Source organism: Beta vulgaris, chromosome 1, assembly GCF_026745355.1.
Source record: "Beta vulgaris subsp. vulgaris cultivar EL10 chromosome 1, EL10.2, whole genome shotgun sequence".
Classification (NCBI taxonomy): domain Eukaryota; kingdom Viridiplantae; phylum Streptophyta; class Magnoliopsida; order Caryophyllales; family Amaranthaceae; genus Beta; species Beta vulgaris.
In genome coordinates this window covers 35,817,354-35,844,517 of record NC_079202.1, presented here as the reverse complement: position 1 = coordinate 35,844,517, position 27,164 = coordinate 35,817,354, and the positions used below count along the sequence as shown (strand labels likewise).

Here is a 27,164-nt window from a genome sequence, read left to right as displayed (position 1 = left end):
ACGACTATTCAAAGTGGGCACGTCCAGCTTCAAGAATTTACCAATTATGGACTAACAATTTTACCTGGACTCTTCTCACCCCAATATTTAAAATCTAATCCTTGTAGTTCAATCCATATTGCTACTCTTTTAACATTCTTTTGCTTCCAATCAACCTCAGGCTCCCAAGCTTCAACTATCAATGGTTTTCCATAAAAAAAATGACTATCCTCAACTAGTACCTGATCTCTTTCCTCCATTGTTCCCATTCTAATCATATAAATTCCATTCCCAACAGCTGCAATCTTATCAATTGTCTTATCCCCAAATTCTTCTAAAGAACCCTTTGATTACGCGTTGAGGTGGGTTAGCACCAAGAACATAGCACACCACTGAAGATTATTTGTAATTAACTTCCTCTTGGAACATGTAATATTAACCATCAAACAATAAACACAAATTTTACCTCTTCCAAAACTAGCTAATTGCTCCCGATAATCATCATTTCAGATTTTCATACGTCTTCACGTCCTATTTGCATGTTTTTCGATAAGCAATATATTAATATTATTAAATACAATTGACGCCTCATCAACATTGGAAATACCAAATTTTGATAAAGTAGTTATATTAAAATTAAAAATATCCAACTCTCTACTCCTGAATTTAGATGTGATAGTGTCCCAATTATTGAAATAATTTTTGATAATTTTCCCCAATTCATTTATCTGCAAACAAAAAGAACAATATCGGATTCTATTGATCAAATAACGAAATTTGCAATCAAAGTGAATCACATCATTTCTGGAAAATGGGCGCATATAGACTCATAAGCATATTGTTTCTCCACCCCCATTCCTAACTCTTAACTTATATAAAACCTTTAATATTACATCTAGACTAACCTTTTCTATCAAAACACCGACATTCTCTATTAACAACATCCTTTTATCCAGAATAGATTTGTAACCAGTGCTGATTTCATCATAGTAACTATCATTACAACCATACAATTCGATTAAACCATATTTAGCCAAGATCTAGGATTTTTCATTATTGACGAAAATTTCCCGAAATAGGTTAACTTTCTGGACCGAAAAAAACAAGTATTCACATCACAATCTCTATATATATCATCAATTTATCTTAAAAATGAAAGCTAACTTTTTATCACGAAATGTTACGATTTAATCACTAATTATTGTATCTCCATTTGTTGTTAAAGGCCTACAAACTCCAAACTCTAACTATTTTTGCCACTAACCGTTGCTCATCTGTCATCCTTTTTTTCCATTTTTTCCTTCTAACCTATTCATTACTTTTACTTTCTAATTTTATATTCGGTAGTTTGGTCTTTAATAAAATGTTTGACGTGCTGAATGAATCTTAAGTTCTTTATGATCTTCACAATTGAACATAGCCTTATACTTCATTATATATTTTTCTTATGCAAAGACAATTAGGGTTGTGCACCCAATCCAAAATTGGACCGAAATAGATTCTGATCAAAATGGACCAAGACGAAAATATGAAATCGTCAAATTGCATAGAAACACGTATAAGACATCTCCAAACTCAAGCAAACACATAAAAAAAACAAAAGGGTTACAAAATCACGAAAGAATTCTAAAGAGAAGGGCTCTCCCTTCTCTCTAGAATTTTCTACGAATCCCCACCGCCCTATTTTCAGTCCCCTATTCCAACGCCTTTCTCTCGGCCCTTCACCGCTTTTCTACCTCTGTCCCTCCACCACTCAGCCTTCCACCGTTTTCTCACCATCTTGTCTGCATCTCTTGCTCCTTCATCCACTGACGACCTTCATGGCAGTTAGAGAAGGAAGAACCCTTCTCTTTAGAATTCCCTAGCCCTCCACCGCCTCTTTTCCAAAAGAAGCGAACTTCTGCCTAATTCGATGGCGCCGACATCGAATCCGACCGCCGCCGACATCGAATCCGACCGCCGCCGATGTTGGCTCCACACCCGATTCGAGGAGACCATATGGTTTGGCTCATCCTTCACACTGCGCTTGGCTCCGAAATTCTAAAAATCCGAACTACCGCCACCACCGACTTATCCTTGATTTTGTCGGTGCAGTGTTCGGTGGTTGATGATGGTCCGTCCCTCATAGTCCCTGCCACCAAAAGGACCTGGACACCGACCTCGTGATCCAGATCTGGCGATTTGAATATGAAACGAGTGAGCCGCATCCTCCACCGCTTTGGGGTTGCTGCTTAGTTGCGAAAATTGACTGTAAAGCTTCCTTGAGAAGCTAGAATTAGTTTCTCCTTTTCTTTTTTCTTTTTTCTTGTACTTTAGTTATTTAGTAGTCTCTCCCTGAGATAGGGATTCTACTAGTTCAGGTTTCTGGTGGATAGTTTCCTGAGATAGGGATCCACTAGTACCTCATGTACCTCCAAAAAAAAACACATAAAAAAAACAAATAAAAAAACAGTAAAACATTCACAAGTGGAGTAATACGAGAAAAACTTATTATATAGTTAACACTAATTTATTCAAATAAATTTAATTTCTAATTATCTTTACTCCCACCCATGTTTTTGAGATTATTTAATATCGTTAGTCGATCAATGCTCAATTCTTCTCTCGTTAAAGCTTGGAGAGGTTAATTCTTCATCTCACCTCGTCTTGTTCGAATTCTCTTAAAAATAGCCAGTATCGCTTGAAAAAAAGCATTGGAAAATTTGACAATAGTGTCTAAACTATTAGTGATAATTTTTAAAAGGTATAAACTATTGATAAACCTATGTAGGTCCTTATTTTATAGGGTTTTAACTTTTGGCGTGTCTCACTAACTTCAAAGCTTAATAAGTTATAACTTATAAACTTGAGTCCCACCAGAAAGATTAATTGAGGAAGAGAAGTAGGAAGTAGGTGACATTTAAAAAAAAAAGTTAGTTTCAACTCACTGAGACCCACTAAAAGTTAAGACTCTCTAAAATAGGGACCTACATAAGTTAATTATAGCTCATACCTTTTAAAAATTATCACACAAAGTACATACTGTTGGAACCCAAGGGAACACTCAAGAAGGGGGGGTTGAATTGAGTGGTGAAATCTAATCGATTTTCGCAAAAATCCTTTTACAGCTCAGTGCCAGGCTCTGAGCTGAACACTCGAAAATTACTAATTTGCGTTTTTGCGAATAACAAACTTAAAAGATATTAGATTTGACACAATATATAACGTGGTTCAATCTCACCTCTGAGATCTACATCCACAAGAAACAAAAACTCTTTTATTTCTTTGAATCCTATAATATCAAACTCTTGATACAATACGAGTCCCCTCACTACTAACCCTAGTAATGACTCCCAACACTTAACTCTAAGTGTTGACACTCTCTATAATGTAAAAGTTACAGAAAGAACGATCCTCAAAGATGTGCTTCTTAGTCAAGCAAATAGAGGACAATTACAATTGTGAAATAGTAACTTAAACCTAACCGCTCAGTGCTATGCTCAGTGCCAAGGAAATAGTTTTCAGCTTTTTAATTAGACTCGATTTATCTCTCTGAAACATGAGATTTAAAAGTGAATTCTGATTCCCTTTTATAGGCTTGGTTAGGACGAAAATCACTTAAAAATATCTTTATCTTTTAATCCTTGATTTAAGGGATAAAACTTTATCTTTTTCTATCTTTATCTTTTAAACTTAAAAAGATAAGTTTTCCACATTAGATTTTCTTTTCAACTCAAATTCTGTTTTCTTTTATCAAAAAGATATTTTCCAAAATAAAATCTGATTTTATATTTTCTCAAAACAAGTTTTATTCAAATTCATTTTAAAAACCTTTTTTCAAAACACGTTTTACTAAAACACGTTTTTTCCGAAAATTTCTTTCTCTAAAATTCTTTAAAACTTGTTTTTATCAAAATCTGATTTTTGTTAAAATATTTTCAAAAACTCGTTTTTATCAAAATCTTATTTTTATTAAAATCTTTTCAAAAACTCATTTATATTAAAATCTTTTAGAAACTCGGTTTGTTAAAATATTTTCTAAAAACTCGTTTTCCTTAATCCCTTTTTATTTCTGATTTCGAAAATCTATTTCCCTTATTTTGAAAACTAATTTCCTTTTTATATAGACATATAACATTAACATAATTATTTATTTCCTTAACTCTAAGAAAATAATAATTATACTAATATCATATAATCTATATTTCGACACATAGCATATCACCAAGTTTGAGCATATTACATTTTAATCTAAAGTTACTATTCTAAGAAATTATAAACTAAAACTTCATTCTTGATTCTTCTTTTCTTCAAAGTCTTCGTTTATCAATTTCTTTCTTCATGCATCTGTTGCAACTGTTACATACTTTCACACTAAAATATATTATATTAATTTTCATCATCAAAACATAATATGTGCACAAAACATAACATGTACATGCACAACACATACCGTATTTTCAAAATTTTGAAATAGACACGAAAATAAAATATGCAATATTAACTTTCAAACAATAAACACAAAGTTTACTTTTGGGATACTCCATTAACTGTCCAACTAGGAATAACACTAGTACCATGATATTCTTATTTTTATATGCTTTTAAATTCCGAAAAATCCAAAACTAACAAATTAAATGACATTATATCTGTTTTTTTTTAATAGTCACTTTTACTTTTGACTCTATTCACAAATTTCCCTTTGACTATCATTTGTGATTGATGGTTAAGCGAAAATAGTCATGTAGAGTCTTGTTTGATTGTAAAACCCCGACAATTCTCTATTTTTCAAAATATTCTTTTATTATAAAACTTAGAAAATTATCAAATTATTATTGGTCGTGTGATAACGTATCCGTTTATTCAGAATTTTGTTGCAGACATAATAGATACACTTTAAAAATAAAACTTAGTCAACCAAAAAGTCAACTCTAAAAGTTAAACCAATAAAAGTCAAAGTCAACGGCAATAGTTAAAGAGAAAAAGTATAAAGTCAAATAAAATATATAGTCAACACAAGCTCCTCATTTTCGAACCCATGATGCATCAAACCTATAATGGACAATGCACTATTGATCCCAAAAAATTGTCCACCAAATAGGTCATTATAAGATCAGTAAAGCATAGCCATGATCAACATATACACACAAATCACATAATCAGCAAAGCAGAGTATTAGCTAATAATTAAATAAATAATCATAACATGATACTAATAAATAATAAACAAGAATCAATAATACTATAATAACATTGCAGACTACTTCTACTAAACTAAACTTCACAACTAATAGATTAATTGATTTAGATGGAATAGTCAATAAAACGAATTGTCTAAACCAAAAACAATCTTCCCTTTAGAAGACGAATTACGGACGCGACTCCGTATTCCCATTGATCTACGATATCGATAAATCTTTAAAATCGAAACAGGACATAGACATCAATCCGGTCTCAAGAAAAGCCAGGGCAACCACCGTATACTCCAACTCATAGTTGTCCAACAGTTACGATGTACACAAGTCTAAAACTATTATTATTCATGTTTCACTTTGCATAATTAATAATTAATTATTTATTATGACTCACACATATAACAAACATTATAATCATCAAAAATCATTAGCTTTCATTTGAAGATCATATATGCGAAACACTGGACATAGCAAAGGACAGGAAAATTTTAATGAAGAGAAAATTGATTTTCAAATGGAGTTGGTTGAAGAAGATGCTTGCTTGCACGAATGAAAATGATAATTCAGCATCCAGTAGGTCTGAAGGTTTAGATAGAATGCCTTGTGATGTTGTTGATTTTTCAGATGTGAACATCAATATTGTCCATGAGAAATCATTGAAGTCTGAAGCTCACGAGGAGATTATCGGTGATGAAGGTGAGTATTGATATTTAATATTCACAAATTATTACTCCCTCCGTCCCATAATATAAGTCCTGATTTTGTTTTTACACGGGAATTAAGGTAAACTAGAATCTTGTTGTATTTAAATAAAAAGATTCATTTTTAGTGGGAAACACTTACATTGTTTTTTTCTTTTTAACAAAAAATAAAAACTTAACATTAATATTGCATAGTTTAATGTGTAGAGGAGTTTAATGGGTTATGAGATTCTATTTTATCATTAATAATGGTGCATTGGAAGATGAAATTATGATGACTTTTTGGGAGTTAAATAATTTTCATGAGGGTATTTTGGGTATAATTATTGATTGAAAATAGAAACAAGACTTATATTTTGGGACACTTCAAAAGGAAAGGGAACTTATATTATGGGACGGAGGGAGTAGAATAAGTAGTCTAATCCCTTAAAAAAAAAAGAATAAGTAGTCTAATTTTAACATAAAATTAAACAAACTAAAGACTGAATTTTTCTAACAAGTCTTTTTTTTACTCTAACCCAACAGTACTCTAGTCATTCCTTCTCTTCTCCTTCCTTTGTTTTCTTGACTCTCAAATTACAACAAACAATTTCAAGAAATAACTCAACAATCTTACCGAACAGATTAAACTAATCACTAAATGATGCATTAAACTAGTCACTGAATGCGTTAGAGAATGTCATTATTAATTAAATTAAACTGACCATGAAATAAATTAAATGATGACTAAATAGATTAAACTAGTCACTATGTTAAAAAAAGTTGACATGTTCTCTATTTAATATTGATCTTGGATCATGCCTAATTTTAAACTTCTCTTACAAGACCAACTGTTAAATGTTTATGTTGAACTTAAAATTGGACTGATTAATTACTTCTATGATTCTAGCTATGAGAAACTTTTACAGTTTCAGAGGAAGCAACTATAAGGGAGAGAAATTAGAGACTCAAGTTATATGTATATACATTCTCAAGCCGGCTTTATGCTAATTGGTATGCTCATGATGCAGGTAAGTATATGTTGGGAAAAAAAAGGTAGATGGTCATATGGATACGATACATAAAGATGCTTGCACAACTGAAATGGCTCATTTAGTGTGATTGATATTCTGGAACATATTCTAATGCGACCTCAATGTCAGTGGATCCCTTTTCATTTTCACAAAAATAATGTGATTCCACCATAGGTAAATAATTGTCCTCTCTTGGCTCAGCTATGTCAGCATCATAGTTGCTTCCAGTACCAACTTTTTTCCCATTAACAAATGAGAATGGACTACTAATCAGACCTTGGTACTCCGTGTCTCTTGAACTAACACAAGCATCTGATTTTTCTGACTCAGGCTCTACCTTGTCACCTGATTTCACTGTATTAATGTTAGAGACGATGAGGGAAAGAACATGAGCTGTGGATAACAGAAGGAATTAAAAAAATCAAATCCATAGAGAAAATTAAAATGCAACGCCTTTGTTTTTTTGATCATGTATAAAAAGCACAGGTTCACCTGAATGCAATCCTTCAATATCACCAATACAAGCTGCAATAGAAACTATTATCGTTGTGAGATCATTATTGTAAACATTGCTGACTGCTCAAAGGTGAAAGCTCACATAAATTAGCTTGCAAATGCCATATCATTTAGTTGATTACATAGTGCTAAAGCTATTACAAGACTGACCATTTTGAAGAACATCGTTCCATTTGTTTTCTTCTGAGATTTGCAAAGAATCTGATGCAACTTCACTTGTTGCAGCACAAACATCAGCGAAATAACATGTACTCTTTCTGTCGATAGGAGGAGGGCAAGCTGGCGCTATGGTCCCTGAATCATCATCCAACACTAGAGCTGCGTCTCCCAGCGATGATTTCCCAGAATTTGTCTTCAGGCTACAATAGCTGCCAAAGTCCTTTCCAGCACTATGTCCTGAGCACACCCTAACATCACTTTTGCCTTCCTCTAGTACAACCACTCCTAATTCCACATCTTCACCAGACTCTCTTTCGCTGTTACTTTTCAAACTCTCCTTTTCATAACTGTTTGCACCTTCTGTTGCTCCCACAACAGATCCTGCTTGTTTGAAAAGATATTCAAACTCCTTGACTGATCCAACAAACGTAGCTGCATACATTAAGGGAAATTTTCAACATAAATGTTAGAGATTTTTCAAATAAGATACGAGATCTGAGTTAACATGAAAATAGGAGAAAGTATTACTATGTTGAGTAGATGTTTGTCGAAGAGCTCCATCAAGCTTGTCACAATTAATAGATTCTGGACTCTCATTTCCACAAGTGTTAGCACCTTCAGCTTCCTCAACATATCCTGTTTCTTGAGCTAAACTTTCCACTTTATTCTCAACTGAATCTGCAGATTTGGCTGAATCAAAAGAGGGGCAAAGCTCAGACATTAAATTATAGCACAAATCATACTAAGTACATATAGCAAAAAGGAAAATGTATTACTCCAATGTTAAGCTACAGATAGAAGAAACCTTGTTGTTAAGATGTAATCCTCCAATGTTTGCTTTAGCAACCATATATATATTAAGTGATTAACTTCAGATAGATGTGATTGTCTAGTGCTAAAACGAAATCAGAAAAGCTGAAAATAAATGAATATTTAATTTCTCACATGCTTGAGAAATAAAGTTGTCATTTTTCAATCTGAAATCTATTTTCTCTTGTGTGGTGAACAGGCTAGCGTCTCGAGCATGGGAAACTTTAGGCATTTGATTTACCATTGGCTCCACAGGAATATTGCAAGTGTTGTTATTCACATAAGCACTTGTTTCATCGACGGTCCCTTCAATCAAATTTTTCTCCGAAATTTCGCTGCTAATACTTTTGAAATCAGCACTTGATATTGCATTCTTTATATATGATGACTCTGCAAAAGTAATCACATTGTTCTCCGCACAAAGAATAACATCATCATTTCTGTCTTCAGCATCATCAGCAACAATATGCTCTAAATCCTTGGTTTGTTCAGATACAGTTTTGATGCATTCAGATACATTTTTACGAATGTGAGCATCATAAACCAATGTGTTTCCTTCAACTTCTATGTCAGTTGGCTTTATTTTCTGAAACAAAACAGGAGTTTCAACTTTATCACACCAAGCACGCAGATTTTCTTCCGTTGCACAAGCAATCCTCTCAGACTCCAGGTCCTCACTTTGAGAATTGTTGGTAATATCATCCACAGAAACTAGGTTCTGAAAGTAGGGCTCGTAAAAGGATTTGGGATCTTCTGGCTGCATATTAGTTACGTACTTGTCACTTTCAGAAACATACTCCACATTTCCATCATTCGTAACACATGTAACATCTCCTCTTGGGGTCTCTTTGTGGCTCTCTTCCATCATTGAACCTGAAAGAACACTGAGCTCACCTGCAGATCATGTAAAGAAGCACCCGTAACAAGTTTAAGTTAATATAATGCCTTTAGCTTTGAACTTTTAGATCAACCATAAACGAGTGAGCCAAAGAAAAAGAGGTTCTGGAATCCTAATTAACAGAATCAATTGCACACATAAGACAGATGAAAATGAAAAATACACAATTTCAGAATTCTCACATGATTGAGCGTTAAAATTGTCACACAGATTTCCTTGTTGGTGAAAAGTTTCTTTCTGTAGAAGGATTTTCCTATCAGCACTTGTATCATCATCTTCAAGGTGAAATTCTAGCTTGTCTATAGCATTAATAGTATCTACTGTTAGATTGCGTTCAGAAACTTCAACGCAAATACTTTCAACATCAAGGCATGATACTGCATTTTCTGGATGTGATGCCTCTGACAATTCTCTGTCCTCGGAAATCACAGGATCTGAACAGTTGTTCTTGGGAAAAGAAATATCATGTTTGATGTTTGTAACAGCATCCACAGAAGTTTGCTTTAGGTACTTGGTTTTGTCAGAGATGCATTCAAATGCTTTGTCTCTGGTGCTACCCATAACACCTGGACATACGTTATCTTCATATGCTATCTGAGCTGAATTCCTCTCCTGAAATAAAACAGGAGTTTTTCCTCCATTGGACAAAGGAAAAGCATCCCAAGCAGCCTTCTCAGACTTCAGATCACTGCTTTTATTGGAGTTGGTGATAATATTCCCAGCAGCTTCTAAGTTAACATTTACCTCATGTAGCTGTTCAGCACATATGGGATTGTCTTCTTCGGCAAAGGTGTTCACCTTGATACTATTATCTGAACAAGCAATTTCACCTCTTCTTGTCTCTTTGCAGCTATCTTCTCCCTTTTTCACTGAACCTGAAAGAACACTAATTTCACCTGCAAAGCATGAAAACTGCTATTTAAAAAAAAAATTGACTTAACATCTATAATGGTGACATTCAACTAAGAATGAGCATACCATCAACTTCTGACTGCAGGTACGACGAATCACATCTATTACGTAACTGGACGACATGAGGATCTTCACCATTACTGCTACTGGAGTCTATCCCGCAAAACCATGTTTGCTTGACTACATTAATATATTTACCCTCTTCCATAGGTTTGATCAGTGATGCAGCTAAAGCATTTGAAGAAAGTGAAAGCCTTTTTGCACCAATGGGAGATTGGACATTGGCTTCTATGCTGGCTTCTGGAACCAACACAACTTCTGATGAAACAAAATTGCTAGATCCTAGGTCTAATAAAAGTTCAGGGAATGTTTGTTCAACCTCTCTGAATTTCCCATCACAAGATCCTGCAGCTAACTCTTGTTCTACTGGCTTAGCATTAGCATTTGATCTCTCAGAAATCGCAGAAGCACAATTGAACACTTCATCACCTACTGCATTTTCATTCTTAGATGAATCACTTGAACAAGGGAACTTTTCACATTCATGTTCCTGTTTACTTAGTAGCTCATTCTTGTTCTGATTATAACATTTAAGTTCCTCACTATTATCAATCACAATGTCACTCATTCCACCCCTTAACTCACTCAAGGCACGGACGCTTTCTCCCTAACAGAATCATCAACTTCATCGCTTCCTGGCATGCTAGGTTTCATAGTGCTGTGACAAGTAGGTTCATCTGCACCTGCACACCATTTATGTTAAGGCCAGTGGAGTAGCAGATTATTTAAGGTATTAAGGTATGATGTCTAGACTTCACCGTATTAAAAAGAAACTTTTAGCGTGATGAAAAACATGGAGAGACACTGACCTGCACAGGTTTGCTCTGCCAAGAAATCAAACATTGTATCACTAAACTGCCCTTTAAGATTGCTAAGTGGTGTAAATGCAGTATCATTATAACAACTCTTGTCAGCAACAAAACTTTCCTTAACTTCGGAAACTTGCATAGAACCTTCAGCTTCAATATTACCACTCTTTTGTAACAACAAACCTTGATAATCTACTGCCTTTTTAGGGAACTTGTCAATTGAGTCCCTCTTGTCTTTCGAGTCCTCCAATGTGTTGAACATCACATACAGTTTTTCAGAGCTTTTGGGAGATAAATCAGTAGACTCCTTAACATTTTCTACTTTCTTCTCTGCAGAAATGGAGTGTCCAGTAGCATGGTATTGCTCTAAAACAGCACATAAATTATTTAGAAAAAAAGATAGACGAAAAGATATTGACAAGCATCAACCTATTCAGTTTTATCATGAGTATGACAACATGCAGAGTTCTCACTTTCTCATTCATCCTAGCTCAACGACCTTCAATACAAATCCGTATAAGGCCCATTAACATCTAATTGCACTCGAAATAGTGAGGACAGTTCATTGGAGTTTAGCAAAATAGATGCTGTGAAAGTCTAGAAATTCAAGCAATTGCTCTAGTGTGTTCTCCGAATACATTTCTAAAGTTGCTGCAGTTGGCGTTACCATAGAACTAAATTTTCTGTTACAACCATGAATCAAAAATCTTTAGCAGACATATTGAAACGATGTTCAACATACTTGAATTTTCTAATGGCATCACAAGTTACAATCACATTGACATTCAGTGAAATTAGTTTTATATGCACGCGATACTTGCGAAAATAAAGTAGAAAATTAATTTTTTGAAGGGATGTAGAAAATTAAAATAATTGTTAATTATATCTAATAAATTAGGAATTTTTGAATTGTTGACTGTTTTCTTTTTGTAATGGCTTTTTTTTTAATCTTTTTTTACTTTTTTTAAAAAAATTAGGTAGTTCCCTTTTCTATTATTACATTTTCTATTTTTTAATGAAAGTAACCAGTTACTCTTGTTTTTTTTTTCTATTTTTTGGTATCCTACCCTTATTGACTTATCGAACAGAGATAATAGATTCCTCACGTACCATTTATATTGTGCTCCTCGCTTTCTGAAAGGCTCTGCGCTGGAGCAGAATCACCCAGTATAGTCTCCTTGTCTACGACATAACCAATCTCAACAGCACCAGGATTCTCTGTGCTACAGTCTATTAACACAGTTATCTTCCTTCCCCTCTTTCCTTTCTTAGCACCTGGCCCCATCTCAGGAGAGTTTTGTTGAACTTTCTGCACAACAGCTTGATCCAACACTCCATCATTCTTCTCCTTCTTAGAACCTGATTTACAACCTGAAGCTGTGAGATTCTGTACTTGTCTCGTTGACCTCCTCACCTGACCTTCCTCAGCCAAATTATTCCTTTCTGAAACCCCAACACCATTATCAACATTAACAGCAATATCAGCCAACAATTTTGTTCTCTTCAACTGCTTCCTTTCTACTACAAGATCAACTAACTTATCAGATTGTCTATCAGCTTCAGCAGAAGCTCCTTGTTCCCCTATTCTACTCAATTTACCCTCCTCTATACACGGCGACAGCACTATGTCTTCTACACCCGTCTTTTTCCCATGTGACTTCAGATTATTCTCCCAAACCCCTCTTTCACCACATTGTTTCTCCACATTACCCACAACTGACTTTCTCCTTAAAACTCTTTCAACAGGTTTCACCACAGTATCAACAATTTTCGAGTCTAAAACTGCATTCTTCTTAACCACAACAGACCTTCTCCTCAAAATTCTTTCAACAGGTTTCACCACAGTATCAACAATTTTCGAGTCTAAAACTGCATTCGTCTTAACCACAACAGACCTTCTCCTCAAAATTCTTTCAACAGGTTTCACCACATCATCAACAATTTTCGGTTGTAAAACTGCACTAGGCGTAACAACAACAGACCTCCTCCTTAAAACCCTTTCAACCGGTTTTTCCACATTATTAACAGCTTTAGAGTTTAAAACTGTGTCTGAATTAACCACCATAGACTTTCTCCTCTGAATTCTCTCAGCAGGTTTTTCCACATTACCAACATTTTTCACTTCACCCACACTTGAATTCCCACTAAATGAAACCGGGTTTTCTTCGATTTCGGGTTTTTGAAAACCCCTCTCCTTTCTAGCCAGTAATCTCATTTCTCTAGGATCAGTTTTCTCAAAAAAAAAAGTTTCATTTTGTGGGCTGAATTTTACCTTCTTTAGTACTACCTCCTCATCAGTTTCAACATCATTCAGATTCTTCAAGCAAGATTTTCCCATTTTCGTGGGTTTTTCATCCTATACCCAAAAAACCCACCAAAATTCTGTTCAGAAAACAAAATCACAAGCAACAAAATACTAACAAAAAATTGAGGAGAGGGAAAAAGAGGTACCTTGAGAAGAGTATAAAGACGTTCGGCCATTTGTGAATTCTTTAAGTTTGCTGGAATTCTATGCTTCTTGCAAAGTGCTTGGAGTTTTTTCCTCTTTAATCCATGAAAATCCATCTTTGATTTGGAGAAATTCAAGCAAAAATGACAGTTAAAACTTCTTAACAAAAAAACAGTTTCGGGATTATGTTGCTGTATATAAAGAAGTTGGAAGGTGGAGATATTCAAAGTGAGAATAAATGGTCATTGAATTTCCCAGGTAAAATTAGAGCGAAATCTTGAATTCAGAAGTTTGAAAGGGTTTTTTTAAAGGAAGAAAAAAAGGAAGGATTTTTAAAGAAGAAGAGAGAAGTTTGAATATATTTGAACAGAGAGATGGGGAAGTGATGGTTTTCTCCCGCTACTTGTAAACGATGGATTAACGGTTGAGATCCCCTAAAGGTTGTTAGCTTTTGCCACGTGGGAGGATTCAAACTCCACTCACCATTTCTCATTTTCTCTTCAATTCATTGCTCACTTTTTCCTCTTTTTTCAACCTTTCACCCGAGACCGGGACATTCAGACCAGTTAGGGTGCGTTCTATTCAACTCATTGGCCTTGAACTTATTGGACCTTATCTGAACTGAACTTATTGAACCTGAACTGAACTTATTGGAACTTATTAAACCTGATTGGACCTGATTCAACTTATTGGACCTGATTGAACCTGATTGGAACTTATTGGACCTTATTGGAACTTATTGACCATATTGAAACTTATTAGACCTTATTGGCCCTGATTGAAACTTATTAAACCTTATTGGACCTGATTGAAACTTATTTGACCTTATTAGACAAAAAAATTGATCATTAATAACATAAATACTACCCCTCAAAATTTTTTATGGAGTAATAATTATTATAATTCGTCCTTTAAAAAATAATGATTATTAATTATCTCTTATGATAATTAATTTAACACAAAAATTTACTATTTATATATTTGCCTATACATAACTTTCACCACTAATATATCTAATAGTCTTGTTTTGATTTTATAAAATACTAGTAGAAAAGCAAAAATTTTAATATGAATAATAAAATAATAGACATAATACGAATAAATAATAAAATAATAGACATAATACAAATAAATAATAAAATAATAAATAATTATTATTGCAAAATATTGTAATTATAATTATTATTATTATTGTTAACCTTAATTATTTGACCATGATTATAATATTATTTAATACCAATATGGATAATCAAATAATAAACAATAATACAAGTATAATAACATACATTGTGGTACTTTAATAAAAAAATTCTAATAATAACATAATCAGCTAATAGTAATATGAATAATAAAATAATAGACATAATATAAATAAAAAATAAAAAAATAGGCATAATACAAATAAATAATAAAAGAATACTCCCTCTGTTTTTTTTATCGTTCTCACTTAGAATCTTGACACTATTCATACTTAGAGAGAATCTTCTCAATTTTTTCAATTTATAAGAAAAAATATAGTCATATGGGATCTTGTTTGATTCGTCTCAATTAGTACATTATTAATATTCAATCGTTATAATTTTTACTAATATATGATGAAAGATATTTAAGTTCAAAGATGTGCATTGGAAGATGTGTAAATGGAAAGTGAGAAAGATAAAAAAAACAGAGGGAGTAGACACTAATACAAGTATAATACTATATAATCATTGTGGTACTTTAATTAAAATTCTAATAATAACATAATCAGCCAATAGTGATATGAAATTATGAATAATAAAATAATGGACAATAATACAAATGTTTATTAAACATTGACTATTTGGACCTTATTGGACCTTATTAGCCATGATTGGAACTTATTGGACCTTATTAGACCTGATTGGAACTTATTGCACCTGATTGGAACTTATTGCACCTGATTGGAACTTATTGGACCTTATTAGACCTTATTGGAACTTATTGCCCTTATTAGACCTTATTGCAACTTATCTGAACTTATCTAAACTTATCTGAACTTATTGGACCTGAAACTTAATTTTTTAAGTTGAACAGAACGCACCCTTAAGGGTACAAAGAGGACCCAAACTATCAGGTTTTCACCATTCAGGACCTATAACTATTTTTTTCACCCTTTAGGACTTGATGGCAAGAATCCGACAAGTTAACTCAACGTTAACTAAACTGAGGTTAACTAGACCAAAAAAAAAGCAAAATTTAAATTAAAAAGTAACCGTTGGAATTTATGGAACTTTTATTTCCTGAAATACAGCTATAAAAACAAACAAAACAAAAAAAAAAAACAATTAATAAATAAAAATAATACTACTTAATATCCAAAAAGTACAAGAACACCACAAAAAATAAACTTCATTAAAAGTTCAATCTCCATTCTCATCTTCTCCAAAGCTTCAAAAAAAATGATAATTAAAACCCCAAATGAACAAAACTAATTAGATCCTTTTTTTTTAGTTTTCTGAATGAAAATGAAAAACCCATTTGCCAAATCACATTTTCACAAGCCCATTAAAAAATTCGAATTTATTGCTCCATTCTTGAAGATCTAAAGAATTCGAACAACAATACAAAACAATACGACCCAAAAATAAAAACAATTCAAACAAAAAAATCAAAAAAAATCAAAAAAATTCGAAAGAAAACCCAAAAAAATCTGAACAATGAAAACTGGAAAATAAGAACAACCCCAACAAAAAATCACAACAAAAATCATACCACAAAAATCAAACATACCCATAAAATTAAGACAATACAACAAGTCCAAAAAAAAAAATCACAAGAAAAAGAGAGTTCAAGAGTGAGAAAGAGAGACCATACGACGAAGACCACCTTCGAGATTCATCCACATTGAACATATCTTGTGCAAAAACACAAAAAAACGAATTTTTGGGTTTGAAACATCTAGAATTCAAACTGAAAAATTCGATTTTTGTTTGAACATCTTCTTCTTCCAATTTGAATGATTTCAGATGTTTTTTCCCAAAAAAAAAATGAAATCGTAAACCATAAATGGTTCAAACCCACAAAATAATGATCCCATTAACTCGAAAAAAACATAAATAAGCGAATTTGTGGTAAATTTTGGTAGAAATTGGTGAACAAATGAGGAAGATCTGGGAAGAAAGAATAACGGAGGAGAGAGAAAAAATGGGTTAGGATTCTTGAGTTCTTAATTTTTTTGGAAAAACAACAAAATGATAGCTTTTTGGGGTTTTAATTTTCAACTGGGCCCACAAGTTAACCAAGGTTAACATTTATGCTCAGAATCTCGTTTTAGGTCCCAAACGGTGTACAAAAAAAAGATCAGGTCCCAAACGGTGAAAAACCTGATAGTTTGGGTCCTTAATGTACCCTTAACTCACTAAGGTTGCGTTCTATTCAATTTATTGACCCTGAATTTATTGGACGTTATCTGAACTGAACTTATTGAACCTGAACTGAACTTATTGAACCTGAACTGAACTTATTGGAACTTATTAAACCTAATTGGACTTGATTCAACTTATTGGACCTGATTGAACCTGATTGAACCTTATTGGAACTTATTGACCTTATTGAAACTTATTAGACCTTATGGCCCTGATTGAAACTTATTAGACCTTATTGGACCTGATTGAAACTTATTAGACCTTATTGGACCTGATTGAAACTTATTGACCTTATTAGACAAAAACATTGACCATGAATAACATAAATATTACCACTAATGTAAATACTACCCCTCAAAATTTTTTATGGAGTAATAATTATTATAATTCGTCCTTTAAAAAATAATTATTATTAATTATCTCTTATGATAATTAATTTAACAAAAAAATTTACTATTTATATATTTGCCTATACATAACTTTCACCACTAATATATCTAATAGTCTTATTTTGGTTTTATAAAACACTAGTAGAAAATCAAAAATTAATTAACATTTATTGCTAACAAGTTAAAATTGACACATATAAAAAATTCTTACTTCACTTTCATTAATGTGAAGGTAAGTAGATAGCATTAACTCCTTCCTTCATTTCTTCTCCTTTCTTCTCTTTTCATTTATGTGAATGTACTTGAAGATATAAAGAAAACAAAAAGAAAGAGAAAAAAAATGCTCAAAATCACTGTAGCTTTGCATGACATTGCTTGTTATGAACTATAGAAACAGATTTAAGGCTTGGTATGAACTGAAGACCAAGTGGACCGGAATCGGGTGGGATGAGAACACTGGATGCCCGACAATTTATCCACATAATGAGAAGTGGAAAGCGTTTGTTCAGGTATATACTAGCCTTTTGTGCACGCGATGCGTGCGACGATATTTTTAGGTCTAATACTAAGTAGTAAACAAACTGAAAATGTAAGTTAGTATTTAAGTTCACCTCCATTTTGTGAATAAGATTCTTTCATGTTCTTTTTTTTGTTGTTATTCATTTTTGTGATTTTGAATAGTTTTTTGTTTCTCAAGTCTTATATGCGCATATTCTTTTATAATCAGTATGATGCTCTTTACTAAATATCCTTTTTTTTTTTTTTGCTTTTATTCATTTTTGTAATTTATAATAGTTTTTGATATGGATTTCAGTAATTTCTCTATGATCCCAAAATTGTAACCGAAAAGTATAAGACAATTTCAGTTATTTTTCCTTGTCTAACTTCTAAATTATGATTTCACAAATTGATATTTAAAAATTTTCATCATTTTAATTTTTCTCCTTTTCTAAGGGCCTGTTCTCTTCGGCATAAAACAGCTGAACCGAACTGATCTGAACTGAACTGATCTAAACTGAACCGAATTGAACTGATCTGAACTGAATTAAATTAAACTGAACTGAACTGAAATGAATAGTGATATGTGAGAGTAAAAGTATTGTCAAGAGCTGAACTGAACTGATCTGAATTGAACTGATTTGAACTGAACTGAACTGAACTGATCTGAACTGAACTGAACTGAATTGAACTGAACTGAACTGAATTGGAAATAAGCTGTGGAGAACAGGCCCTAAATGTTCACACTTTGACTTTCAATTATATTTCAAATGAAATTTTAAGTTTTTCATACACAATATGATTTCGCATGAAATGGTCATTTTTTATTTTCTCCTTTTCTAAATTTTAACACTTTGAGTTTCAATTATAGGTGAAATGAAATTTAAACTTTTTCATACACAATCTGATTTCGCAAATTAATGTAAATTTTTTTTTCTGAAAATAGATTTTTGCAAAAGTTGTTCGCAAAAAGGTTTAATATTGTTTTGTTTTTCAAAATTTATTTCTGAACATGGATATTTTGCAAAAGTTTTGGGCAAAAATTTATATTGGAATTTTAAAAAAAGAAATAAATTTGTAACCTTTTCATCAGTGTCATAAATTAATCAAATTTCATACACATCTTGTTTTCAGATTTTATATGAAGATGAATCAAATTTAAGTCTAATTATATAAAAGCCCTTTTCAACTAATTCCTATTATTTCCGTTCCTTTTGTAATTTAGAAAGGGAAGGGGGCAAAATAGTCAGTTCAAAAGAGGACACCGTTGCTCCCCCCTTCCCTTATGTAATAGAGATTAATATATAAACATATTCTTTTATAATTTTTATATCTCCTCTGATTCATACTCACTAATCTTTATGTATTACTATTTCCATGTTCATAAATGAAGACCTTCAGCCTTTTTAAAAAAAACCACTACAATTCGAGAAAAAAATGTTTGAACTCTTTAGGGGAACTTTTGCCACTGGAAGTATGGTTTGGAGTATTAATTCCACGGGGCCAAGCTTATTTGACAAAGGGAAAATGGTTGAGGTTGATGAAGGATCGGGAGATTCCGATGATGGAGAAGTTAATGGGGATAAAGGATATAATGACGACTCTTGTGATGCTAGTAGGTCCCCAAGTAAGAGTTTGTCCGGGAAAAAACGTAAAAGCACTGATAGTAAGAGAACTATGAAGGAAGACCTTGAAACATGTATGAATGTTTTAAGGAAAAACATCCAATTAGGGTCCTCCAAAGCAATAGTAATATGAATAATAAAATAATAGACATAATACAAATAATTAATAAAATAATAGACATAATAAAAATAAATAATAAAATAATAGACACTAATACAAGTATAATACTATATAATCATTGTGGTACTTTAATTAAAATTCTAATAATAACATAATCAGTTAATAGTGATATGATATTATGAATAACAAAATAATGGACAATAGTACAAATGTTTATTAAACATTGACTATTTGGACCTTATTAGACCTGATTGGAACTTATTGGACTTTATTAGACCTGATTGGAACTTATTGCACCTGATTGGAACTTATTGGACCTTATTAGACCTTATTGGAACTTATTGCCCTTATTAGACCTTATTGTAACTTATCTGAACTTATCTGAACTTATTGGACCTGAAACTTAATTTTTTATGTTGAGCAGAACGCACCCTAAAGCCTAAAGATCAATCATTGCTCACTTTTGTCACACTCTACCTCACCCTCTTCATGTATTTCCTTCACTATTTCCTTGCTTAATGATATCCAAGTATCTTTCTCCTAGGACTTTGGGCCTTTGGCTATGTTTAGTTCACCTGAAATTTTCCGATCTGAACTTATCTGATCTAATTTGAATTTATTTTTTCAGATCTGATCTCAACTTATTTTTTTTGATCTGATCTGATCTGAATTTTTTTTTCTGATTTGATCTAAACTTATTTTTTATGATCTGATCTGATTTACAAGATCTTATCTTTTATAAAATATGTTATTACTATTATATTATTACTTTGTAATTCATTATTATGCAATACATTATAAGATCTTATTTATAGTATTACTATTATTATCATTTTATTTCTATCACAACTTTTACACAACTTTTATTAATAATTGTTGTAGCCTGGAAAATCAAACGGCTATAAATGGGACACGTGGCCCCATCACAGCCCTACACATGGCACTTTGCTGTTGTAGTAAAGTACATGGTCCAGAAAGACTGTATGGACTAAAGTACACCTTTCTGAATAAAGAAAGTTGTATTAGCCCTTCTTCTGGCCCAATCTGTACTTAGGCCCAGTAAAAGCAAAGGGCATCTTTTTATAAAGGATGATGTGTACTCTCCAATCAATGATCGCCACATGTCATAATAACATTATTGCTTAGCCAATCAGATATTCCCAAATTAGGGTGACATCAAGGTACAACAGTCATTTCAGACACTATAAATAGTCCTTGAAATCAGGGGAAAGGTACGTTTTTTAGAGCATAATACTGTTATTCTGCCATAAATTCTCTCTCTCTCTACTTTCTCTCTAAAAGGTTTTCCTTTCTACGCCTGATACCTGTCTTAAGCTTCGGAGGGAGAAATACCACCCAAACCTCCAGGGTGGGTCCCTTTTTGCAGGTCTGGAGGCGGAGCTCAGGTTCGGGTTTTGGGTCCAGACATTGTTGCACAAGTCTCCTATTCTAGAACCTACTATTGGAGATAGTAGTATTGATTTACTAGTCAAGCACTACGTAACAATAATAATAATAATTATTATCATTATTATAATAACAATAATAATTATAATCATAATAATAATAATAATAATAATAATAATAATAATAATAATAATAATAATAATAATAATAATAATAATAATAATAATAATAATAATTACTAAAAATAATTCTATAACCCAAGTCATTAATTTATAACAGCACTTCTAAAATGTTTCACACTTTTCCTTAAAAAAATGTTTCACACTTGAGAAGTCGGCAGACTCAACTCATTTTTTTCATATAAAATAAAATAAGATATACAAACAACTATGAAACTTTACCTAAGTAGTACTACTAATATATCTCTTACGTTGCTCACTACGCAGCCTCCCCTAGCCATTTAACAATAAAAATATAAGATATCACATTCTCGAATTTTAAAATGGCCCCCTCCAGAAGGCATGCTAGAAAACTTTAATTATCGTCACTCATCTCTTCGTACTACAATTGAAAGATGTTTTGGAAAATATTGTCAAACATGCCGAACATGGATGTCCTATATCAATTGGCTATTATGGTTTTTATATTTACACTCCAAAATTTCATCCGATTGTATGAGTTAGATATACCGATTTCAAGGATAGTAAATATTGCACAAAGTAGAGCAGATTGTGATATGTTCAAGACTTGCGCAAGAAAGAAATGGATAGGGTGCAACTTCAAATAGCTAGAGAGATTTGAAATTCGGTAGGAAGAGGTATACCGGATCTAAATTTATAATTTGTATCTCGCACTTAGCTTATTTTGAAATGTAATCTGAACTTAGTAGTTTCATTGTCATGAATTTGAGCTATCATATTTTATATGTTTCTTATTTTTGCGCCAATCTTATGTTCTTAACACGTGGCTTTTAATTTTCTATTATTTAATAATAACAAAATAACTTAAAATAATGATAACAACGAGATTAATAATAATCACTAATATTAATAATTAATAAGTACAACAACAACAATAATAATCCTTTTGAACAAATATACTAGTAAATAATAGTATTAATAGTAATAATGAGTTTTTAAATATAAGCATGATCTGATCTGAACTTATTTTTTCTGATCTGATTAGATCTGAAATAAGCACAAATAAGGTGAACTGAACATATCCTTTGTCCGTAGTTTCTTTTCGTGTTTTTTTTTATACATGTGAAGATCAACTCTTAGCTTCCATTTGGTCAACATCTGCGACATTGATATCCCTAATTTATCCAACAAAATAAAATTATGAAGTGCACAACAAATAAAGATCATCTTTAAATTTTTCATCTTTCCTTCAAACAACTAAAACATCTTTCAATTGTTCGATTCAAAAAAGAATGTCGATAATTGAAGTGTTCTAACATGCCTTATGCGCTGCTTTCAAATAATACCTCAATTGTCTCCCTTAAGGCCTTGATGTACACTTAAACATAGTGTATGGATATCTCTAGTCTACCAAATAAATTTTTACTGCATATATGAATAAAATAATAAAAACGACGTCTACTAAACGACGTAATATAATGACTTTGATATATTTACTAAAGTTGCATGAGGGAATCTCATAGTGGCCTCAGTTAGGTAATGTCTCCAAACTGTTATATCATGTGCACTTCCTTCGAGCTCTGACACATATATGAATGTGAATAATATGTTAAACGAACATGCTGCTATTACATTCCACTAAAGGTAATCAACTTGCATCTGTCCTGAAAATTAGCGTGTTTTGAGCAACATATTTCGTCCCACGGTTCCAGTCCGACCCGATGTTTGGCCAAGAAAGGCGGGCCATGAGCAACCTAAATTTAAACTTTTAGGTTGAATTTCAAACCGGACCGAAATTAATATTACAGGTTGTGGTGCAAAACTTTTGGCCTGAAACGGCTCACTTTTTGTTACCAAAGTCCAGCCCGGTGCATGATCACCTCTACATTCCATGTTATAGTTGCTTTACTCTCTATATAACTTACCACTACAATCATTAATTACGACTTCTATGTGAGTTCCATCCAAAGCACCAATTTTGTCTTGTGTGCACAAAAAATGGAATATAAGTTATTTGCAACAGATGTGAGCTTGTGGATATATGTATTTTTTATTATTATTTGGAAAGATAATTGGTTTAAAGACCAACCACTGATTGGCTTCTAACTTGCATAGCACACCACCTCAGAGCCTGGGCACAAGGGTAAACAACTTAGAAGTAAATTCTCCAACATATTGTTGGGATGAAAATTCGAACCCTGAACAATGTCTTGAAATTCGCGGTGATACTTCAATGAGCTACCACCTCTCCCTTAACCTATGGATATATGTATTGAACTTATTAAATTCTACTATAAAATAAATACACTGCCTTAAAAATGGCCAAATTCTTTGGATGTACTTCCTGTAAACTTTGATATGGTTGAATTTCTATCTATCTGAAATAGATAGAAATTGTCAATATTGAATGTTCAAATCTCTTGGTCGCATTATGATCCTAATCAGCTTTAGACATGATAAACAAACAAAATACCTAATTACTCTTCCACATGTATAAATCGACCATTTGTTAGTAACTGGTTTTTTCTCTTTGTATGCTAGCAAGTTTCATATATAAAAGTACTTCTATCGAGTCGTAATTGTTCCTTACACAACTGGGGATGACCACCGCCTACGTGTAAGAGTTGTCGCTCAATTTGTGTAAGCACACTTCTTAGTTCATGCAAGGCAATGAATGTAAAGCAATTTTGAGTCTTTATTTCATCCATTCTACAAGAGAATATCAAATTGATAATTAAAACAAATGGAGTTCACAACATGCAATTTATAAAAGCTAATAGAGTTTATAACACACGAGTCATAAAAACTATTACAGTTCATTATATAACACACAAGTCATATGCACTTATTCTAAGAACCAAGTTACAATAAACACAATACAAACTAGCAAACTTAAACATTGTAGAGAGTAATCCCTCTTAATTTTATAAGTATATATATATATATATTATATATATATATTATATATATATATATATATATATATAATTATATATAGGAATTGGATCTTGTGAACCACTCCTAGGCTGAAAACTAAAAATAGATGAACCTAACCTAACATTTCCGCACCACCCAGAATTCACCTCTTCCTGCGACACATCTTCTCCGATCTTCAATCCCTAACTCAACAAACTTCCCACAACAACATCTTCGCCTACCAACTTATTCGACGCTTCCATCCGCCTCCACACCTCCCTCCTAAATTCTCTCTCCTCCCTATCCTCAAAACGTGGCGTCCTTCACCGCCCTCACGCGCGCAAGTCGACGGCGCGTATCGATCACTTCGAATGAGTTTTTCGGCGGAAGGAACGCTGAGTTCCGACGAGTTTTAGGAGTTTGCTGTAGTTTTGTTTGCGGATATTGTTGTTTCGAATGCGTCGAGATTTGTGGCGAGTAGTGTTTGTGATGGAGTTGCGGGGATTGGTGGAGTTGGAATGGCAGCCAGAGTTGGGGGTGGTTTGATTGGGTCTGTTATTGGTGTTTATGCTCTTGGGGTTGCTAACTTGCTACTTCTGTTTATGTTAGCTTGGGTTAGGTTAGGAAATTGTGTTTGAAAACAGATGTACGATTAAAAGTTACCCTTATAATCTTAAAAGTTACCCTTATAATATTAAAAGTTACCCTTATAATACTCACATAATAAAGTTATCCTAAACGAACTAAAAGTTACCCTTATCATATATAAAGTTACTCTTGAAATATATAAAGTTATCCTTAATATAATGAATTTACCCTAAAACAGGCAAAAGTTACCCCTAAAGTATATAAAGTTACCCTAAAAATGGTGAAAGTGACCCCGTTTTCAGTTTTCAGATTAAGAGCTGTTTTCAGCGGATCCTACCCCTATATATATATATATACATATATATATATATATATATATATATATATATATATATATATATATATATATATATATATATATATATATATATATATATATATATATATATATATATATATATATATATTAGCATATTTTCGGATTTAAATGATTTATTTCTTGTAAAGTTGACTACTTGAAAGTCAAAGGAATTATTTAATAATTTAAATAAGTCAAATATTTTTTAGTCATACTTTGCAAATTATTTAAATAGCTTAAAACAAATTTGATTTAGCAAAAAGGATTTTTTATTGGGTTAGAAGAACCGAATTACTCAAATCATCCAAGCATTAAATATTATTTTAACACAAACACCTTTTGCTAAACCCAAAAGGGTAAAAATATATAAACCCCAAAATTTTCCCACACTTATTTTCTCTTTCTTCCTTCTTCTTTCTTTTTTTCGGCCTTCCCCCATATTCCCTCTCTCTTCGATTTTCTTCCTCACTCGGCCAATTTTAGCCGCCAGCACGCCATCAGCCACCGTCGCCAGTCGCGCATCCCTCTTGTTCCAACGTGTCTCCCTCCTCTCCTTCTTTGGTTATTTTTTAGAGGTGATCATTTTGGCCCGACCCGTTTTTGGGTCAGGTTTTGGGCAGAATTTTTCAGCCCGGCCCACCCGTATTTTTTTGATTTTGGGCGGGCTTTGGGCAAGCCAAAAACGACTTTTTAGTCTATTTTTTGGCCCGGCCCGTTTTGGCCTGCAAAAGCCCGTTTATTTAGGCCCGAAATAGCGGGTTTTGGACACAAAAATTCGGCCCGACCAATGGGCAAAATTTTTTGGTCACGGCCCGGCCCGAACCAGGCCCGACCCATGATCACCTCTATTATTTTTCTTTCTCGTCAAGTTATTTTTATGCATAAGTTGAAAATAATAGTAGTATATTATAATTTATGAAATTGAGTATTCTTATGATTTTAATTATGTTAGTATGTTTAAAAAAAGATTTTATTATATTATAAGTTGCTTAGAATTTTGTAAGTGGTCTCTCGATTTGTCTACACAAGGTATTACATACCTATGTGTTGGTTGGATTAGTATCATGTCCTAAGGATGGGATTTATGTAGTATCATGTATAGGAAATTATTTTTAATTCATATGTGATTTATATTCAATGGGGTTTGCATGTTTTATGTCGTTATGTGAAGCATGTTGATTATGATGATGATATTATGTTTGTATCGAAGGCTGGTGCAAGCATATGAGATTTGGAAACTTTAGTTTATTAATTTACATGAGGGATTAATATTTATGTTGGTTTTGGATTATGATTGAATCATGTTGTTCCCTTTGGATTATTTAAGTACTTTATGAGGACCGAGGGTCTTATTTGATAAGTTGATTATTTCACCTATGAAAGGTCGGTTGGTTGTTGACTTGATTCAACAAATAAAGGAAGGTTATGGATTTAATATTGGAATTAATCTTGGGTTGCTAAATTGATGACCATCTTATCTAATCATAAGATTAAAAAAAAGGAAGTTCATGATTCTTTGATGATTATATTATTTGTCCTACTTGTGAGTCATAACAAGTGAATAAATTATTAATCATGTAAAGTGAAACGTGAAAAAAATATCTTTAGACTTGTGCACGTCTGAAATGTTGGACAAGTATGAGTTGGAGTACATGGCGGTAGCCCATGGCTTTTCTTGTGACCATATTGATCAACGTGTCCTATTTTTATTTTAAAGGTTCTTCAATATCGTAGGTCAGGGGAGTACGGAGTCGCGCCTGTACTTCGTCTTCTAAATTGAAGACTGGTTTTGGTTTAGACAACTTGTTGCATTTACTATTCCATCTAAATTAATTAATTTGTTAGTTGTGGAGTTTAGTTTAGTAAAAGTAGTCTGCGATGTTATTATATTATTATTTACGATTTTTCACCAAATACCCCCGACAAATCACGAAATTCACCATATAACCTCAATGTTTCTAAAATTCACCATATAACCTAGACTTTTCAAAATTGTTCACCAAATGCCCTTTAGTAACGGACGTTAAGTCGTCGTTAGAGTTATTTACAATTTTGCCATCCAAACCCCCTAAACCCTAACCCTATAAACCCTAATACTAATCCTAATTGTAGACACATTATCGTGTCTCCCCATTTAAGAATCCAATGATGAAACATACCATGGTATTAGTTCGGGCGGCCCAACGGAAGATCAATCTAAAGAACCACTCCAAAAATTGTGTTTCGAAATGATATTCTAAAGCCCAATTATAATCAT

At 32.7% G+C, this 27,164-nt stretch overlaps 2 protein-coding genes across 7 annotated transcripts; both read right to left on the bottom strand.

Moving 5' to 3' along the window:
* Positions 1-6,553: 6,553 nt before the first annotated feature.
* Positions 6,554-11,168, bottom strand: LOC104896025 (uncharacterized). 6 transcript variants are annotated; one of them, XM_048644194.2, is made up of 9 exons: positions 11,031-11,168; positions 10,228-10,904; positions 9,994-10,145; positions 9,432-9,918; positions 8,487-9,245; positions 8,070-8,231; positions 7,533-7,973; positions 7,359-7,403; positions 6,558-7,220 (listed from the first exon to the last, which is right to left on the bottom strand). In XM_048644194.2, exons 2-9 carry the CDS (start codon positions 10,787-10,789, stop codon positions 6,946-6,948), a joined length of 2,883 nt encoding a protein of 960 aa, XP_048500151.2. In that variant the 5' UTR covers positions 10,790-10,904; positions 11,031-11,168; the 3' UTR covers positions 6,558-6,945. The 6 variants fall into 6 exon arrangements, with proteins under 6 accessions (XP_048500143.2, XP_010681012.3, XP_048500151.2 ...); XM_048644186.2 differs by having other exon boundaries at positions 6,554-7,220; positions 8,070-8,219; positions 9,432-10,145; XM_010682710.4 differs by having other exon boundaries at positions 6,557-7,211; positions 9,432-10,145.
* Positions 11,169-11,252: 84 nt separating this feature from the next.
* Positions 11,253-13,856, bottom strand: LOC130590680 (uncharacterized). Its single transcript, XM_057393229.1, has 2 exons — positions 13,482-13,856; positions 11,253-13,386 (listed from the first exon to the last, which is right to left on the bottom strand). Exons 1-2 carry the CDS (start codon positions 13,593-13,595, stop codon positions 12,133-12,135), a joined length of 1,368 nt encoding a protein of 455 aa, XP_057249212.1. The 5' UTR covers positions 13,596-13,856; the 3' UTR covers positions 11,253-12,132.
* Between the last annotated feature and the right edge of the window lie 13,308 nt (positions 13,857-27,164).

Excerpts from the sequence above, each read along its gene's own strand:
- LOC104896025 (XM_048644191.2), bottom strand. The coding sequence starts at position 10,789 with ATGAGTGACATTGTGATTGATAATAGTGAGGAACTTAAATGTTATAAT. Across the intron at positions 10,146-10,227 it reads CCTGCAGTCAGAAGTTGATG|GTGAAATTAGTGTTCTTTCA; the intron begins GTATGCTCATTC and ends CATGCTTTGCAG. Across the intron at positions 8,232-8,486 it reads CAACTTTATTTCTCAAGCAT|CCAAATCTGCAGATTCAGTT; the intron begins GTGAGAAATTAA and ends CTTTTGATTCAG.
- LOC130590680 (XM_057393229.1), bottom strand. The coding sequence starts at position 13,595 with ATGGATTTTCATGGATTAAAGAGGAAAAAACTCCAAGCACTTTGCAAG. Across the intron at positions 13,387-13,481 it reads GTCTTTATACTCTTCTCAAG|GATGAAAAACCCACGAAAAT; the intron begins GTACCTCTTTTT and ends TTTTGGGTATAG.